Source organism: Miniopterus natalensis, chromosome 6 (assembly GCF_054644295.1).
Source record: "Miniopterus natalensis isolate mMinNat1 chromosome 6, mMinNat1.hap1, whole genome shotgun sequence".
Lineage (NCBI taxonomy): Eukaryota > Metazoa > Chordata > Mammalia > Chiroptera > Miniopteridae > Miniopterus > Miniopterus natalensis.
In genome coordinates this window covers 87,170,900-87,188,403 of record NC_142086.1, presented here as the reverse complement: position 1 = coordinate 87,188,403, position 17,504 = coordinate 87,170,900, and the positions used below count along the sequence as shown (strand labels likewise).

Genomic DNA, 17,504 nt, shown 5'->3' with positions numbered 1-17,504 from the left:
GCCGAGGCAGGTTCTGCAGACACCAGATTTGGGGTTAAACCGTGATAGAAAACAGAAACTGCGATTTTAGACAGAAGATACGGTGTTTCGGAATTAGATATCAATTCTCCCAGGTTTACGGGGTTTTGATTTTTTTTTTAAGGAACTGCAATGGGACACTGAGACCCTTTATTTTGGACCTTGTGAGCTCTGGGCTTGTGAGCTCTGGGGCTGGAACATGAGAGATGTCGGTCACATTTTCCTATGGGAAAGACATCAGTATCTGTCTGAAAACCTTGAACAGCCAGCAGGGCCCCGGCCCCTGAGAGCGAGCGGGAGCCTGAATATTAGCTCCAGAGGGTGTTGAAAATCAGTTGGGCAGGGGCCCGCTCACCAGTCAGCGAGGGTACTGTTGAGGTGGGTGACCCTCACCCTGAGACCCTTCTTCTGTACTTGTTTGAAGACCCCCTCCCAATTCCCAGGGAGAGCTGCTTTAACAAGGGCCCGGGGTTGATTGTAACTGAGAAATCTTTTGTGACCAAAAAGCAAAACTTTGCATAATAACTGTGTATTGTTCAGGGACAGGAGATCCAAAAAAGCAGATTTTAAAAAAAGTACTTAAAAATTTAACTCCTGGCACAGTAAGCTATGGTCTGGGAACAGTTTTTTTAAACAAATGTCAAAGAGAAAAATATTCTGCTTAAGAATAGCAGGAGCGGCCCGATTCTGCACATGTGCAGATGTCAGGGGCCGGGCCAGGAGGCCAGGGTGGCTGAGGGTGGCCGAGGGTGGCCGAGGGTGGCCCTGTGCCCTGGGGCTGTGGACACAGATGCTGTTTCTTCAGAGGCAGAATTTCATCTTACCTTGGGATAGGTGGGGACATCGCGTCGAGGCGTCAACTTCTTGTCTTTATCCAAAAAACTATATTTACAGGGACAGCTGGTCCTAAAGAGGGAAGCAGAGATGAGTTTTGGCACTGTCACTTCAGGCTGGCGTTCAGGTGGGCCGCCGACTGTGGGGACCTCCTCCGAGCAAAGAGAAACAAAAACCCCGTACCAACCCCAAAGCAAACCCCGGACCCTTTGGTCGGATCTGCCGCGGGAGAGTAAATCCTAACGCCGGTGGGTCTCACCGCTGGTCCCAGGGCTGGACCCCTGAGGCTGGCACTGAGCTCGTGGAGACCTCCTGCCTCCGTTACAGAGAAGCCTCCAAAAACGTTTTAAAATGAGGAAAGCAAAACACTTTCATCCCCCCAAATTCAAATAACACAGGAGTAGACAAAGTAAAATTTAAAAACCTCCAACTCCCCGTTTCACCCACTTCTTTCCTCTTTTGTTTTCCTTTGTTAATCTTCACCTGAGGATATTTTTTCCACTGATTTTTTAGAGAGCGTGGAAGGGAGGGGGAGAGACACAGAGAGAGAGAGAAACATCGATATGAAAGAGACACAATGATTGGCTGTCTCCCGCACGTGTCCCATCCGGGGCCGGGGATTGAGCCTGCAAGGTAGGTGCCCTTGGCCCGAATTGAACCCGGGACCCTGCAGTCCGCGGGCCGGCGCTCTAACCGCTGAGCAAACCAGCCAGGGCCCCACTTCTTTCCTCTTAAATCTCACCCCCTGGAAGTCCCTCCTGCTATCTGGGGACTTCTTCCAGAAGATCCTAGCCGTGGACACACATGGACAGCCCCGCGCTTTTCAACGAAGATGGAACTGTACAAACTTACTCTTCTGCAACTAGTTGTTTTCACTGAACACACCACAAGCTTCCTGGGGCTGCCTCACAGAGCTCGACTTACTGAAAGCAAGCCCTTTCCCGGTGCCCTCGGGTGTGGCCACACTGCAGGGTATCAGCCCAGCCCCAAGACGGACTCCCAGGATGTCCCAGTGTTTCCCGTTACATACACACCGACAGAGGAGTCTGCTCTCTGGCTCCGTTTTCCTCATTACTCAATGTCAAGGTATCCGCAGAGGAACAGAACAGAAGGAGCCAGGTGTGCTCTGGGTGGAAAGCCACCCTCTGGCATCGGGAGAGTGCGCCGGCCTGGGGGGTCGTACCCAGGGGCTCCACGTAGAGGCCACTCTAGGAGATCTGGCTGCTCCGTGGCCCCTCCCCACCTGGGGACCCTAACTTGGACACAAACATGCTCTCCACCCTCCCGCTGATGGGGAGCTGGAGGGCACGGGGGTGTCTGCACCCCTTCATTTGAGATTCTCAGGCTGGTAGGCAGGGGGCCAGGCCATCAATGTGCAACAGCGGCAGCTCATGCGGTTTGTAAATAAAGTTCCACCTTCAGGGAGAGCCACTTAATACTGTAGAATATAGAGCCGGGAAGACATTCAGATCCTTGAAGTTCGAATGTCTACTCTGGGGAGTTTACCCTGAGAAGAATTAGACACAGCAAACAGCCCTGCGCAGGAAGGTATTATCCATCCATCGCTGCGTTATCTGTTGTTATAAAAGCACCGAGCCAAACAAGCTACCTAAATGGCCCCGAGTGGGAACTAATTTAAACCACTTTGCTACTGTGTGATCTTTAAGATAATTAAGAAAATGATGTGCAGCAAGGAGATTTTGGGTGAAAAGGAAAAAAAGAAACGCCGCCTATGGTGTGTGCTGAATGGGAAACACCCGCCGAGGGCGAGGAGACCCACGCACCCTGGGGCGGGGCGGCGAGTCTGCGCTGCGCCCCCGGACGAATGTATTCTGTGGGTTAAATCTGACCCACTTACCACTCACAACACCATAAGTGACAAAAATGACAATATATTTTTCAGTTGTTTTTCAAAACTAGGTGTCTATACACAAAAAAAATCTGGGAAATCAGCGTCTAGATTTCAGTTGGGGGCATCGTGGCAGCTGTCGTTTTGGTGATTCACCCCCTCCCCCCGCCCCCGCCCCATCAGTACAGTCTGCTGGTTTTACAAGGAGGCTGTGCTGCTCGCAAATTCTAAATAATAGATCTATTTCCGCTTTGAGAAGAGGGCCTTCAGTGTTATTTTCTTGGCATGCTGCTACTCCTCCCTTCAACCCGATGCTTACAAAAGCCATCAGAGGGGCTTGTCACAGCTTCCTGTGCGGAGGGGTTTAACAAAAGAGTCACCAAATGAACCACTAAAAGGTACCAGGCAAATGATTTCCACTGGCACCTCATAAAGGAGGAATCCCATTTACACATTTCTGCGCAGTGATGAACTTGGCCTGTGCACTTAAGAAAGCAGCATCATTGTTACCTCTCTTCTGCTTTTAACCCCTTTTGTATAAATATCGGCACACGTGCCGCGGAGGTAAGTGGGGTGCATCTGCCAGGAGAGCTGTGGATGCCTTCGCTAAGCAAGATGGTTGGATTGCTGGAAAATCCCAGCACTGGGGGCGTCTGCTGGGTGCCTGGCAACCTGTGCCAGGGCCTCTCCACCACGCCAGGTGGCCCTGCCTGCTCCCGCTGCACTCTGTTGCCATGGGAACCAGCATCCTCCAGCCGACAGAGCAGCTGGCATGGTGCCTTTTCTTTTCAGTCTATTTGGGGCGTGTTTTGGCTCTCATTTCCTGGGCTCTCAAACTGCACTCCCCTGGGGCTCAGGCCATTGGTCAAGGCCATTTGTTGGAGATGAAGTAGAGATTACAGGCCTCCCAGAGCCCTCAGATGCCACCCATGTTCCCGCAGCCCTCCCCCACCCCGGGTCAACCAACAAGCTCCACTCTGTGCTCTAAATTCGAGCAGGCAACTGGACCTCTTTCCTCGTGGGGAAAAAAACCAAGAGAAACCCCAGTGTGTGTGTCTCTGGGGAGTGCAGCCTGTTTTCTGGGGTATCTGTGAGCCTGCCCACCACCTGGCTGCTGCTATCTGCTGCTCCCCAAGAGGAAAGGGGACCTGGTGCACCCAGACCCTGGCCCTGATGCCCTGTTAGCATGCTTTGTGTGAGTGGGTGAGGTTCACACTTCAGGCTCATGAGCCTTTGGCTCATGGGTACAGAGTGGAGAGCAACTGGCCAGATGCTTTTGATCTCCCTGCCCTCCCAGAGGGAGCTGCTCAGAGGTGCAATTTCTCCCCTAGCCCCACAGGGGAAAGTCACGCTTAACAAGCCTGGTCCCAGGGATGCTGAAATGCTACCCAGCGGCCCTGCATGGTTCAAATGGAGCCCTGCCTTCCACAGACACAGAAGAGAGCGAAAACCGCAGATTGTTCTGCTGCTCAGTCTATTTCCCCATAAAGGAAAGGGAAGGGCTGTTCTCTCGGGCGCAGAGTGGGCTGCAGAGCTCCTGGGCCCAGGCCCAGGTGGGTGATGCTGCTGAGGAAGACGTAACCCCGGACACAGACCTCTTTGTTCTAAATGCGTCAGTGACGTTTGAGATCCCCACCCCCACCCCCACCCCCGGTCTGTTTTTGATAGAAGAGTCACATTTACCGGGCTCTTGTCTCTCGCCTATGTGGGCTGCTGCGAAAACCGTCTGCTGAGAATGTCGCCTTTGGAGGAGGTTAGGCCACTGGAAGACTTCTCTGTGGATTATGGAGCTGTGAGCTCTAGAATGTGCTTCTTGGGGGGTGCAGAAGAGCCCCCACATTACTGTTGAGAGCCCCAGCACCCACTGCACCTCAGCTCAGCCCACCCTGCCCAGAGGGGCCTGCAGATAACGTCTTGTCTCTGGGCCCCGGGTGGGCTTCCTCTCACGTGCTCTAAAATCAGGTGTATTTTCCCCATGTGGTGTGCCGTGGGTTGAGTTGTAACTCCTAAAGTCACATGACTTTAGCCCCCAGACCTGTGTGTGACTTCATTTGGAAATAGGGTCGTTACAGATGTAATTAGTTAACCTGTGGTTAACGGGAGTACACAGGGTGAGCTCTAATTCAATATAACCAGCCTGGCCAGCATGGCTCAGCGGTAGAGCATCAACCTAGGATCCAGGAGATTGTGGTTCGATTCCCAGTCAGCGCACATGCCCGGGTTGTGGGCTCGATTCCCAGTGTGGGGTATGCAGGAGCAGCTGATCCATGCCTCTCTCATCAATGATGTTTCCTCTCTCTCCCTGTCCCTTCCTCTCTCTGAAATTAACAAAGATCCATTTAATTCAATATGACTGGTGTCCTTTTAAAAAGGGGACATTTGGATACATATACATGGGGGAGGCTGCCACATGAAGATGGGCAGCAGAGATGGGAGTAATGGCTCTATAACCAAGGAACCCCTAGGATTGCTGGCACTGCCAGAGGCCGGCAGAGGCATGGGACAGAGCACCAGGTGGCTCCTCCCAGTGGGCACCACATCAGGCTACTGCCCTTTCGCCACAGTGGACGTGGCACTCAGCCATGGCAGCCAGTCTGAGGCCCATTGGAGAGGCTGAGCATGGCCGACGGGGCAAGGATAACTGGGCAATAGGACTGGCCGCAAGATGGAGGTCCGGCACGTGGCGGCTGGGACACATGGACAGCCAGAAGGCTAAGCTGAGCCACGTAAGTTCTGAGCTGAGGGTGATGCCACGACAAGAATCATGTCAGGTCTGAGCATCCTTCCAGCTGCCAAGCCAGGTCCCAGCCCCAGGGGCCCAGCATTGTGGCTGCCCTGAGCAATCCAGGGCTCTTACTAGGTCACCAGAAGGACTGTCTCCTGTTCCTGAAAGAGTCTCCCTCTGTGGGATGGAGAGGGTGAATTCACAGTTTTCTGTGGTCACAAACTCCTCTGGCCTGACTTTCCCCAAATCAAATGCAATGAGACACTCTGAAATCCAAATGAGCTGCCAAGTAAGTGTGACATAAACGTGACCTGGTCTATAGGACACCTGCCAACAGGGCTCTGAGCCCGTCGGGCTACTCCCGAGCCCACCTCGAGGCCGGCTAGCCCGCTAACTCCGATGGGCCCGAGCTGCAACTCTTGGTATCCCTTCACCTCCAGCCCTCGTAAGACGCTTCAGCACAATTACCACCCCCCATCGCCCCAGGCCCCAGCAGGCTGTACTCAATGTTTCAAAACCAGGGAGAGAGCTCCAGACTGTTAGGTGACTCTTTGTAAGAAGCTGGGTGCATTGGCAGGGCTGTCCTTGGGTCCATTAGTCCCCATTAAAGGGGCCGAGGCCCTGCTCTAAACTGAGCAGTACTTAGCAGTGTGGTGCTCTGGGGGTGATAGGACCCATTATAACCAGGCGGTATGCTGGGTGGGCACTCTGGGCGGGAAGAGAGTCCAGCAGAGGAGGCCTCTGCACGGCCTGGGCAGTGCATGCACAGTGTCTATCACCATCTTTGCTGTCCCTGTGCATATCCGGCCTAAGCATGAACATCTGCTGGGACCACGGTTCTGGGACAGGGTCCTACTGTAGGAAAAACCCACTTTCAAGGGGGTGTAACGAAGACTGGGGTCTTTCTTCATGAATTTCAGCTGCCCAGGGCACGTGAGGAGGGACCCCTTGTTGGGCAGGACAAGGGGTTTCTGTCCAGAACAGCTGGGGACCTTTCTCCCCTGACCCGCTGCTCTGCACAGTGGGGATGTCCGCCCAGGAGGGGACCTCTGAGGCACCAGGACACTTGTCCCCTGTAAGCCAAGAGCCTTTTCTTTTTATTGTTCCCATTCTTCAAAAATTGGTGTCAACTTCTCAATCCTGCCTCTCTGCTCTTGAGGCTTATTCCCCTCGATATGCAGCCAGCCGCCCAGCCCCCGTGCCACGAGGTCTCTTTATAAGAAAGCTCTGTGATGGAAAAGCAAATCCCAACAGGGGCATGGCTGCCTCCAACTGTGCCCCCCCAGCTGTGCTTCTGGGAAAACAAAGACGAGGGCGCCCCCCCCCCCCCCCCCCCCCCCAGCGCAGGCCTTACCTGTTGTTTCTGGCTGCCAGTTCCTCCCTCATCTTTTTAATGTCACTCTTGCATTTCTCAATCTCCACCACTTTCAGTCCTTCCACTGGCGACAAAGAGAAACAAGGGGGTTACCATGGATACACCGGGAGGCTCTCGAGGCTGCTAAGTGGGGGCCCCCCCGCCCTGTTGGGGGGGCGGCTGACTCAGTGCAGTGGCTCCCACTCCTGCCCAGGCTGCTGATATTCAGGTCTTGTCCCTCTGCCCACATTCGGCTCAGCCACAACTGACTCCGACATCGTGGGCCTGTTCCGTGGCCAAGGGTACGCTGTTGCCTTCATCCGTGGGTTTCCGTAGGACAGAAGTCCTTCCTCCCCGCTCCCTGAATCTTGATTTTTCTTGCACCCACTTCTAGCTTTCTCTCTCCACACCCCTAAGCATGAGCTGGGGGCTTGGGCGGGACAAAGGAGTCTCTCAGCCAAAAGAAAAGAAAGGGAGGGGAATGTGGCCCCAGGGCATTAAAATGCTCCCAGGGCTCAATGGGCAAGGCCACAGCCTTCCCAGCAAGGACTCACACCTCATTCAGATTAAAGCTTTGCACTTCAAGGCCCTCGCTGGAGCAGTTAATCAGGACTTAAAATAGGTGAGAAATGAACAGGTCATGTTAATGAGCACAACCTGGGCCAGGTGGCATCCCTGGAGTCCCACGGCAGAGCTGTGCCCGAGAAGCCAGGACGAACTTTTCATCCAAGAATGAGCTGGGACTTAAGCCTCCAGGCCTGTGCTCAACGCCCAGCCGTTCACTCTGGTGGGTGCGCAGCCAGCCCAGAACTGTTGCCCAGAGGCAAGCAGCTTTGGAAATACTTTTATTTGTATTTATTTATTTAAATCCTCACCTGAGGATATTTTTTCCATTGCTTTCAGAGAGAGTGGAAGGGAAGGGGAGAGAGAGAGAAAGGGAGAAACATCGAATGTGAGAGACACACACAGATTGGTTGCTTCCCGCACTCACCCCAACAGGGCTGGGGATCGACCCTGCACCCGAGGTCCATGCCCTTGGCTGGAACCAAACCCGGGACCCTTCAGTCTGAGGGCAGATGCTCTAACCACTGAGCCAAACCGGCTAGGGCTGGAAATACTTTTAGAGTCGGTGCATAAGAAATAGAAAAGACTGGCTTTGTTACTTTGTAATCACACCTCAATTTTTATGCAAAAAGACGCGACCACGATGCCACTCTATTCCCCTTTTCATCAAGCGTGGCTCTGAATATGGCTAAAACGCTATGATTTCTGAGGAAAATGAAGGGACTTGGTGACTGTGGCAGTCCCTCTGCCCCCAAGGAAGTGCTCTGGCCCTGGAGCACATGTTGGGGGAACTCTCCAAGGGCAGCTGGCTGGAATCATAACCTCCCTGGGCAGGTTTTCTAAACATCCCCAGGGTCAGGGGCCAAATAGGGGTAAGGCTCTGTGAACACACTGCTTTTTTCTGTCCGAAGTGACCAGAATCCGGAGGATCTGATGCTCAAATCTGGTCCTCGTGACTTGCTTCTGTGTCCCTCCTCTACCAGGACACGGGACCAAAGGCTGGAAGCCTTAAACGGGATTAAAGAGTGGAACTTGGGGCAGGTTGGCTGAGATGGTGAGAGAGCGCACGGCCAGCCGGGCCCCGGCAGACCATGCCCAGTCCATTCCCAGGCACCGGGCTGCTTTTGGAAGACTGGACATCAGTTTCAAACACGTGGTCCCACTCATCCACCTCGAAATTTAAACAGAGATGGGCACAGACCAGAAACCCAAACTAAAGCGGAGTCTCCCCAGGGCCGCCCAACACTGGAGGCCGCACTTATTCACCCAACACTGAGTCGGCGGGAGGTGACTCAGAACGGGGACACCTGGAAACCTGGCTGTCCTCATACGGACTTCAGAGGTGGCTCTGGAGGCAAGTCACAGGCCACCATGAGGGAGGGCCTTTAAGGATGGCTTTCTAAGAGGGACGCTGGCTTCAGGGACGGGGCCTCAGCAGGCAGGGGAAGCAGGACAGGTCACGGAGGCAGCTCTGTTCTACACGGGCTTCCACTGGCCGCGCTGAGCTTGCGGAAGCAGCGGGGGGTGGGGTGGGGGTGGGGTGGAGGGGTCCCCTTCAGTTGCTAGTTAAAGCTGTTTAAAACCATGTGAGCCATGTTTCAACACTTCCTCCACTGACTTTGGGACTTTGGTAAGGAATTAACATAAAGCACATTTCCCAAGTGACAAAAAGAAAAACAAGATTTGGTTTCCGCGTCGAGTCTCCTCGATTGTCTGCATGACCCACGGGGCCAGCTCTCCCTGGGGTGAGGTTTCGGTCCAGGCCCTGGGCACAGGCTGCCCATCCTCAGGGGCCCCGGTGCAGGGACCCGGCCCAGCAGCCTGCGTCCAGCAAACCAGGAAGGATGCTTCATCTGGGACCAGGAAGCAGGCGAGGACCTGGGTGTGCTCCGTTTACAAAACAATCCTCTAAGCTAAGTGGGATCCCAGACTCCCGGCAGAAGGCAAACATTTCACATGAAAAGGAAGAAAAGCTCTTAAAGTGAATTAAGGAAATGGAGGAATTTACACTTGATCCAGAAGAGCTATATGTTTGAGAAGGTGAAAATAAAACAGGAAATTCCATTTAAAACAAGTCAAACAATGTATGTTGCCTACAGAAGGCCGGTGCTGGCCGGATGCCTCCTTGACCTCCAGAAGCAGAACAGCTGACGACAGCTCGTGCAGACCAGATGGGGTGTGTGTGTTTATATGTGTAAGTCTGTGGGTGGGTGTGAGTGTATGTGCCTGTGTGTTTACATGTGTGTGTATGCGTGTGCATGTGAGTGTATATGCCAGTGTCCCTGTGTTTATATGTGCATGCATGTGTGTGTGTGAGAGTCTATCCCTGGCCCGGGCCCAGTTGGGTGGTGGCCGTCATGTTCCTGGCAGCCTTCCCAGTCCAGCAGCAGAGGTCGGCTTGTCTGGCAGCTGTGCTGGCTCAGGACTGACCTTCTGAGTAGCTGGGACGACCTTTTCCCCAAGTGATCTGCACGAGAGGTCCAGCTGCAGGACCCCAGTCCTCAAAAGCACCCCCCTTTCCCCTTCTGGGGTACCTGCCGAGTCCTGGTTACCCGCATCCTTGGAGTAAGGCATTGCTGTCTCTGGGGCTTAGCACAGGCGAGACAACCCTGCCACCTCTGTGCGAGCACAGAGGCTGTGGAGATTGGGAGGTGGCAGCCAGAAGCACCAGGAGAGGACAAGCCCAAAGAGAGGTGGAGTTCAAGGAGGTCGAGAGCCCTTCTGAATCGTGGCCACCTCCTGGGGGTGTGAACCTACTGGTCACATTCCTGATGGGAGGCAGGCAGCCAGGAGGAAGTGGGGAAGCAGGGGGCTGGCGGGAGCAGAAGCTCCAGAGTGAGGCCATGGGGGACCCACTGTCAAGCCCACAGTTCCTAGGCTGTTCCCTCCTCCCTCCTCACTCCTGAGAGAGGTCAGCTTCTTCCATCCCATTCCTAAATCCTGGGTCTTGGTGCTAGAAATGAGCACAACTAGTAAAAACACCAGTAATTTCGACCTATGCAGCGAGCCTGGGCTCGAGTAACCATGTGAATTTGCAGGGTTTCTGTGGCTTCCCCAATGGCCCTGCAGGGAGATGCCTCCCCACCGATGAGCGAGCCAGTTCTGGAGGATTCTGGGGCTGAGACAGGCCAGGGGAGAAGGTCCTATGGGCTGCATCCTTTAATGGTCCTTACTTCACATGGCACTTGAAGCAAAATAAAAACTCTTCTGGGTCTGATTGTTGTTTCCACGGCTAGACTTTGGAGGCCACCCAAGTTGAGGTCAACATAGCTCTTCAGAGGGTTTTTGAAAAATTCCTTCTTGGGCTCTTCAACTTGCCTGTTTGCAGGTAACAATGGGCTCTGGAGCTGGCTTCCATATGGGCAGAGGGCACTGCTGCTCTGGGCATTTGCATGCCTGGGGGTGGTTGTAACTTTCCCCTCCGTAAATGTAGACGGGGACTTGTCAGCAAAGGTTGTTCATCTTCTGTGTTCGTTGGCCGAGCCCCTTCCTACGTCTGGAGAGCTCCCTGCTCTGCGGGGCTTGGTGGGAAGCTGAGCTCGCTTCCCACTGCAATAGACGGAAGCACCAGTCGCTCACTGTACAGGCCTCCACTGCGCCCTCCTCCCAAAGATGTGCTCACATCCTACGTCCTGGAACCTGTGAGTGGGATCTCATTTAGAAAAAGGTTCTTGGCAGATTTCTTGAGATGAGATCCTGGATTAGGGTGGGTTCTAAATTCAAAGACAGGTGTCCGTATAAGAGACAGGCAGAGGGGACTTGAGCCACAGAGACATAGGGGAGGGGGGTCTTGTGAAGACAGTTTGGAGTGATTTGGCCACAAGCCAAGGATGGCTGGCAGCCACTGGAAGTTAGAAGGAGCCTGGAACATGTTCTCCCTCAGCCCCGAGAAGGAATCAACCCTGAAGACTCCTTGATCTTGGGCTTCTGGCCTCCAGAACTGTGGGAGAATTCATTTCTGTTGTTTCAAGCCTCCCAGTCTGTGGTACTTTGTCATGACAGCCACAGGATACTAATGCACGTTGTCTGGCCTCTCCAGCAGCGAGGGTCCCCCTCTGTCCAGACTTTGAATCTGTAGTCAATACATGGAGATGCAGCCTGACGTCTGCAGCAGTGGCCACGGGAGCTGTGGGTGGCCGAGAACAGAGCGCCAGGTGCTGGGGCAGGAACCGTGCATACTGGGCTCCGTATGGTAGCTCAACAGCTCCACACAGTCCGCTCTGCTGGGATTTGGGGCATCCTTCCTGCTGCACAGCTGAGCCCTACTCCTGAGCCCTCCTGGGGATCATGGGAGCTCCCCAAAAGCCTTTTGAAAAAGCCCCCTTTGTGGTCAATGGAGCCACAACCAGTGTCTGTGGCCGCAGCTGCAAGCCCGCTGCCTGCGGCCTGCTTCGAGCCTTCATTCTCAGGCCCCCAGCCAGGAGTGGAGGAAGGTGACCCGTCACAGGAGGGCCCGCAGCGGCAGTGAGAGCAGCCCGGCCAGGACCCTGGGGCTGGTCTCAGGTTTATTTACTTTTCTACTTTGCTGAGTGAACTTGAGCAAATCACTTATCTCGTTGTGGCTTCTCCACCATCAGTGGGGAAAATGAAACTGTTCTGAAGTTCGAGTGGCGGAAAGAATTTAAAAAAACGTCAACGCGCTTCGCAAAGTCTGACCGTGTGAATCATGTTTCACATTACTCAGGTGAATTTGTTTTGCCGTGATCCTGAATTTTTCTTGGAAACACCCCAGCAATTCACACAAGATAAAAAAAAGGTGACACCCAAGGAAGTCCTATGAATGTGAATCAGCCGGGCAGTGAGTGGTGACGCCACAGCCCCGAGGGCCTCAGGCCTGGGCGCTGTTTAGTCTTCCCTGGAGTTAATAAATACGGTGCCTTGAGCCGCAGTCCTTGGCTTGGACTTGGACAAAGAGCCTCCGCCTCGGGAGCTGGACGGGAGTGCGGTTCCAGCCCAGCTCCTTATTCACACAGAGCACGGGTGACCTGAAGCTGTTAGCCGTTTGGTCACTGGCTCAGGACTTGAATAGACTCTCCTTGCTTCCAGCAGGCTTTCTGCTTTGCTTTGTGGTGACAGGGAACTGAGAGGTAATGACAGTGGACATATTCTCCCCAAACCGTGAAACCACAGAGTGGGGGCCACGTATCCTCATTTATGTAAAAAGAGACACACAGGTATTTAGCGGAAGCTCCTGCCCAGGGAAGTGTAAACAGAGGCCGGCCTTCTTCTTTCCTTCCTCCCTCCCCCCACTCTTTCTTTCTTATTTGGTTAATCCTTAGTTGAGGATATTTTTCCCATTGGTTTTTAGAGAGAGTGGAAGGGAGGGAGAAAGAGAGAGAGAAAGAGAGACATTGATGTGAGAGAGACACATCGATTGGTTGCTTCCTGCACTCGCCCTGACCGGGGCCAGGGATCAAACCTGCAACTTGGGTGCGTGCCCTTGACCGGGAATCAAACCCGAGACCCTCTGGCGCTCGGGCTGGGCTCTAACCACTGCGCACACCGGCCAGGGCCGGAAGGGAAGCTTTCTTTACCTGCTGTTACTGTACCACGTGACATGTTATCCTGTACTTGTTACTCTTAAAGTGGTCAGGCTGGCCACTGGTCTAGCCTCGGTTAACGTTAACTTTTAGGAATTGCACAAAGAAGACACATCATGCTTCCCTTCAGCTCTCACCACGGGTTTAGGAGGTGAAGTTAAACAGAGCTTAAGAGACGCAAGCGGAAAGGACACGGCAGCTGCACTCACATTCCACACGCTTCTCGAGCACTGCCAAGTGATTCGCGACCTCAGCTTTGAGCTCGTTGATTTTAAAGGCTCTAGGGATGGAGAAAAGAGAAGACAAGACATGAGTCATACATTCTCAAAGTTAAAATGGGTCCAGCAAACAGCTTCTGAATCACTGGCGGGGGGAGGGGTGCAGGTGGGCAGGCGAGGGGCGGCCACAAAGGCGCTAGGAGTTGCTTTTAAGAACTAGCGCTGTCTGGGGGTGGAGGGGAGGAAAGAGAGACACCCTAGGACGATCTGGAGGGTGTATTTCCCAAGTGGGAACACAAAGCGGTTCCATGCTGGTCGGAGCGCTCCCTTCCCTTACCTGGTGCTCTGCTCTCAGCTGCTTTGCCCTGCCCCCCTTCCCTTGGGCACAGACCACCTTCAGGGGACCCAGTGTGTCTTCTCTAGGCTCCAACCCAGTCAGTCAAACAATTCTTGGGCTTTAAGAAAGTACCACCCATATGCCTCTCCCCATCTGAACTCCCCTGGGGCAGGGAGATGTCACAGTGAAATATCTGAGGAACCGCGAGTATGGACTCCAGGACTGGCAGATGGCCCAGAATGAAGAGGTCCCGCGTCCACACGGGATCTCCGAGAGAAAGCCTGTTTCAAAAATGGTCTCAGTGCCTGTAGCCTGAACTCTGAGTCTCAGAAGAGCCAGTTGAGAAAAATCTTCGCAACATGGGCTCTCATTCTAAAAAAGTGCCCACCCCAGGGCCTTTGAAGTAAGGTCTTTGATATAAGCGTTTCCTGGCCCCCACCACCTGGCTGACAGCCTCCACCCCTGCCACTGAGAGAGTGGGGATTTGAAGAGTCCGTACCTTGAGAACTGCTCTGCAACCTGGGTCAGCACACTCTGCATCAATTCTTCTTTTTCTACAGACCAAAAAGAAAAACAGATGGGAAAGGGACAGGTCTGCGGACCAGCACGGCCTGAATCCACCTGCTGCGGGCACGAGGCACTGGCACCAAAGTGAGCAGCTGTCGCCTTACCTGGAGGAAAGCTCTGGCCCCATCCACACTCCAGGACCTCTCCTGTCCACCTGCAAATGCTCTCTCCCTCCTGGACTGCTCCAGCCACTGACCTGTCTTTTAATGCCTCTTGGCAGAGTGGCCAGGGCTGTGGCCCTCCCATCGTCGGCACCAGCTGTAAAAGGCTGGCAGGACTGGCTCTCTAAATAGGGGATGTTTTCTCCGGAGTGCCCTGGCTCATTTTATGAGGGCAATTACCATAACAGAGCGAGTTCAAGGCATATTTCAAGTGCAAAACACGGTGTTCTCTGCGGGTCCAGAGAGCGGAAGCAGGCGAAAGTCTGTCCCTTTGTTCCTGGCACGCAAAACCAGCTGGGCAATTGGTTTTACAAGCCTCTGGTCCCGGGCTGAATATAAGCTGCCTGGTTTCCTGTTTCCTGATGGGCCCAGTGCTGGATTCCTCAAGGGAAAGTGTAGATAAATGCCCATAGACCTGTCTGTCCCAGCAAGTCTCTGCACTTGGACGGGGAGTGATCCCTTCTTGACTCCAGCTGGCTATCAGTTCATGCCCAAAACACTGAGAGCCTAAGTGAGGCTTAGTCCGACTTCATGTAATCTGTGTTGATTCTATGCCTAACCCTTCACTAAAACCAAAAGAAACCTGCCCAAGCAAACAAAAAATCCCACTAATCCAACTGGGACTCAGAAGCTGGAAATGTTCATATGCTCTAAGTGTCTCCATTTCCAGGAAATACTCATGTCTGAGCACAGAGCTGTCCATTAGTGTTATTTCATGTAATGAAAATGTAGCCACTTATATTATACGCCCACTGAATGGACGTTAAGTGAATGATGACATGCCTGAACTGCGCAATCATATTCTGCTATTAAAAATAACATCTTGGAAAATGTTCATGTCTATTGTTAAAGAAAACAAAAAAACAACAAAAAAGGTGGTAAAACAGTGTGATCCCATTTTTGGAAACACTGGGAGGAAACACTCCAAAATAATAATAGTAGTTATTTTTTTGGTTATAAGATTATATGTAAATTTTATTTTCTTATTTTTGCTTCTCTGTATCATATACATTTCTATAATAAGCATATGCTAATTTCATTGAAAATTAAAAAATTAATCAATCTAAATTAACCTCTGAGGACTCATCCCGTCATGTGCTGAGTGAAAGGGGAGGCCAGGGGACCCTAGATTCCATCTGGCTTAAGTGTTCTACGACTTGATAGAAGAAGAACGATATTTTGTTATATCTCTGGAAACTCTAAGAGTAAAAATGTCAACCAGGAAACTTTCACAGAGCCGTGTGCTGAGCTGCGGGCGGATCCAAGGCCCCACGCTTCCGAGAGGCTCACATCTACCAGGGAAGAAGGCTGGTGACTCCGTTGATGAGAACCACCAGTGAGGAGGCTTCACGGGCTTCCTTGGTGAATCAGGATTTCAGATCACTTATTCTGAAATCTTTGCCAAAAGTAATATATCTCATAACCTCCAAGAGTTAATGATCTCAAAGTCTTGAGATAAATTTAGAAAGCCATTAAACAATTGATATTTATAGACTACTCCACCTAACAGCGGAACACACGTTCATCTCGGGTGCCTGTGAAGTGTGTCCTGCGATAGAATACATCCTGGACCATAAAGAAAACCTCAACGAATGTAAAAGACCAAAACCATGTAGAGTATGTTCCCTGGCCACAAGAGAATGAAACAGAAATCAGGAACAGAAACATAGCAGGAAACGCCCCAAACCCTTAGAAACTAAACAGCACACATCTAAGTAACCCATGGATCAAAGAGGAAGTCGCTGGGGAAATTTAAAAAGGCATCAAACCAAATGAAAATGAAAATATAACATAGAAATTTAGCCGTGAGCCAGAGTCAGAGTGATGCCGAGAGGGACGTTTGCAGCACCGAGTGCTTGCATTCGAAGGGAGGAAATGCCTCCACTCAGTAACCTGAGAGCCCAGAAAAGGAAGAGCAAAATAAATCCATAACAATAGCAGAAGGAAGGAAACAATAAAGAGCAGAAATCAGTGAAATGGAAAACGGAAAAACAATGTAGAAAATCAAAGAAAGGAACAGCTGGTTATTTAAAAATATCAACAAATTGATAAACCTCTAGGAAGACTGACAGAGAAACAGAGAAGACACAGATCAGCAAAGTCAGAAGGAGAAAGGGAAGGTCAGCCCAGGCCCTCCAGGCATTGTAAAGATTGTAAGGGAACACTACGGACCCGTTCATGCACAGAAATTTACATCTCCGGGGAAAATGGACCGATTCCTGGAAAAGCATGATCCACTGCACCCATCCAATATGAAACAGGTAATCTGAACAGCCTATAACTATTAAGGAAAACAAATTCTGAATTTAAAATCTCTCCCAAAAGAAATTTCCAGGTGCAGATGGTTTCACTAGAGAATGCCACCAAACATCTGAAGAATTAACATGAATCTAAACAACTCCTTCCAGAAAACGGGAAAGGAGGGAACATTTCCTGATTCATTTTACGAAGCTAGTATTAACTTAATACCATATCCAGACAAAGACAACCAAAAAAGATAACTACGGGCCAACATCCCTCGTGAATACCGATGCAAAAGCCCTTTAAAATATTAGCAAATAGAACTCAGCAACAGATAAAAATAAGTATACACTGAGGTCAAGTGGGGTGTATTTCAGGGATGCAAGGCTGGTTCAATATTCAAAAGTCATCAATGTAATCTATTAACAGGCTAAAGAAGAACAAGATCATATGATCCTATCAATTATTTCATTAAAAGCACTTGAAGAAATTCAGCACCTGTTCATGGTAAAACCCTCGGAAAAACAGTTGATGAAAAATCCACAAAAACGCTACAGCTAATGTGATACTTAACAGTGAAAGCCAATGCTCCTTGTCTGAGATTGAGGCAAAGCACGGACCTGCTCTCGCTGCTCCATCCAGCACAGGGCTGGCAGGCCCAGCCTGAGCAACGAGGCAAGAAAAGGCATGCCCATCAGACAGGAAGAGATAAAACTGTCCCTGCTTGCCGATGACCTAATTGTCTACATAAAAATTCCGAGGGATCTCCAAAACACCTGCTCAGGACTAATAAGCCAGTTCAGCAAGGTATACAAGATACACACACGCAATCAGCTGTATTTACATATATGAGCAATGGCCATAAAGACACTGAAGTGAAAGCACAATGCCATTTACAAACACTTAAAAAAAACTTAGGTGCAACGAGAACACAGAATACGCAGAAGATGTGAGCTAAAAACAGCAAAATGCCCATGAAAGAAATCCGAGAAGCTATAAATAAACGGGGAGACCTACCTGGAAGCTTCAACGTAGTGAAGATGTCAGTCCTCCTCAAACTGACAGGCAGGTTTAACACAATTTCCATCAAAACCCC

The 17,504-nt window shown here is 51.6% G+C and overlaps 1 protein-coding gene across 1 annotated transcript in view; it reads right to left on the bottom strand.

Moving 5' to 3' along the window:
• Nucleotides 1-17,504, bottom strand: part of PDE9A (phosphodiesterase 9A) — a 69,630-nt gene that overhangs the window by 14,634 nt on the left and 37,492 nt on the right. The window contains exons 5-8 of the mRNA XM_087817836.1: nucleotides 13,939-13,993; nucleotides 13,094-13,164; nucleotides 6,781-6,865; nucleotides 843-924 (exon numbers count right to left, since the gene is read on the bottom strand). Of these exons, the coding sequence (XP_087673962.1) occupies nucleotides 843-924; nucleotides 6,781-6,865; nucleotides 13,094-13,164; nucleotides 13,939-13,993 (293 nt within the window). The remainder of the gene's footprint in view (nucleotides 1-842; nucleotides 925-6,780; nucleotides 6,866-13,093; nucleotides 13,165-13,938; nucleotides 13,994-17,504) is intronic.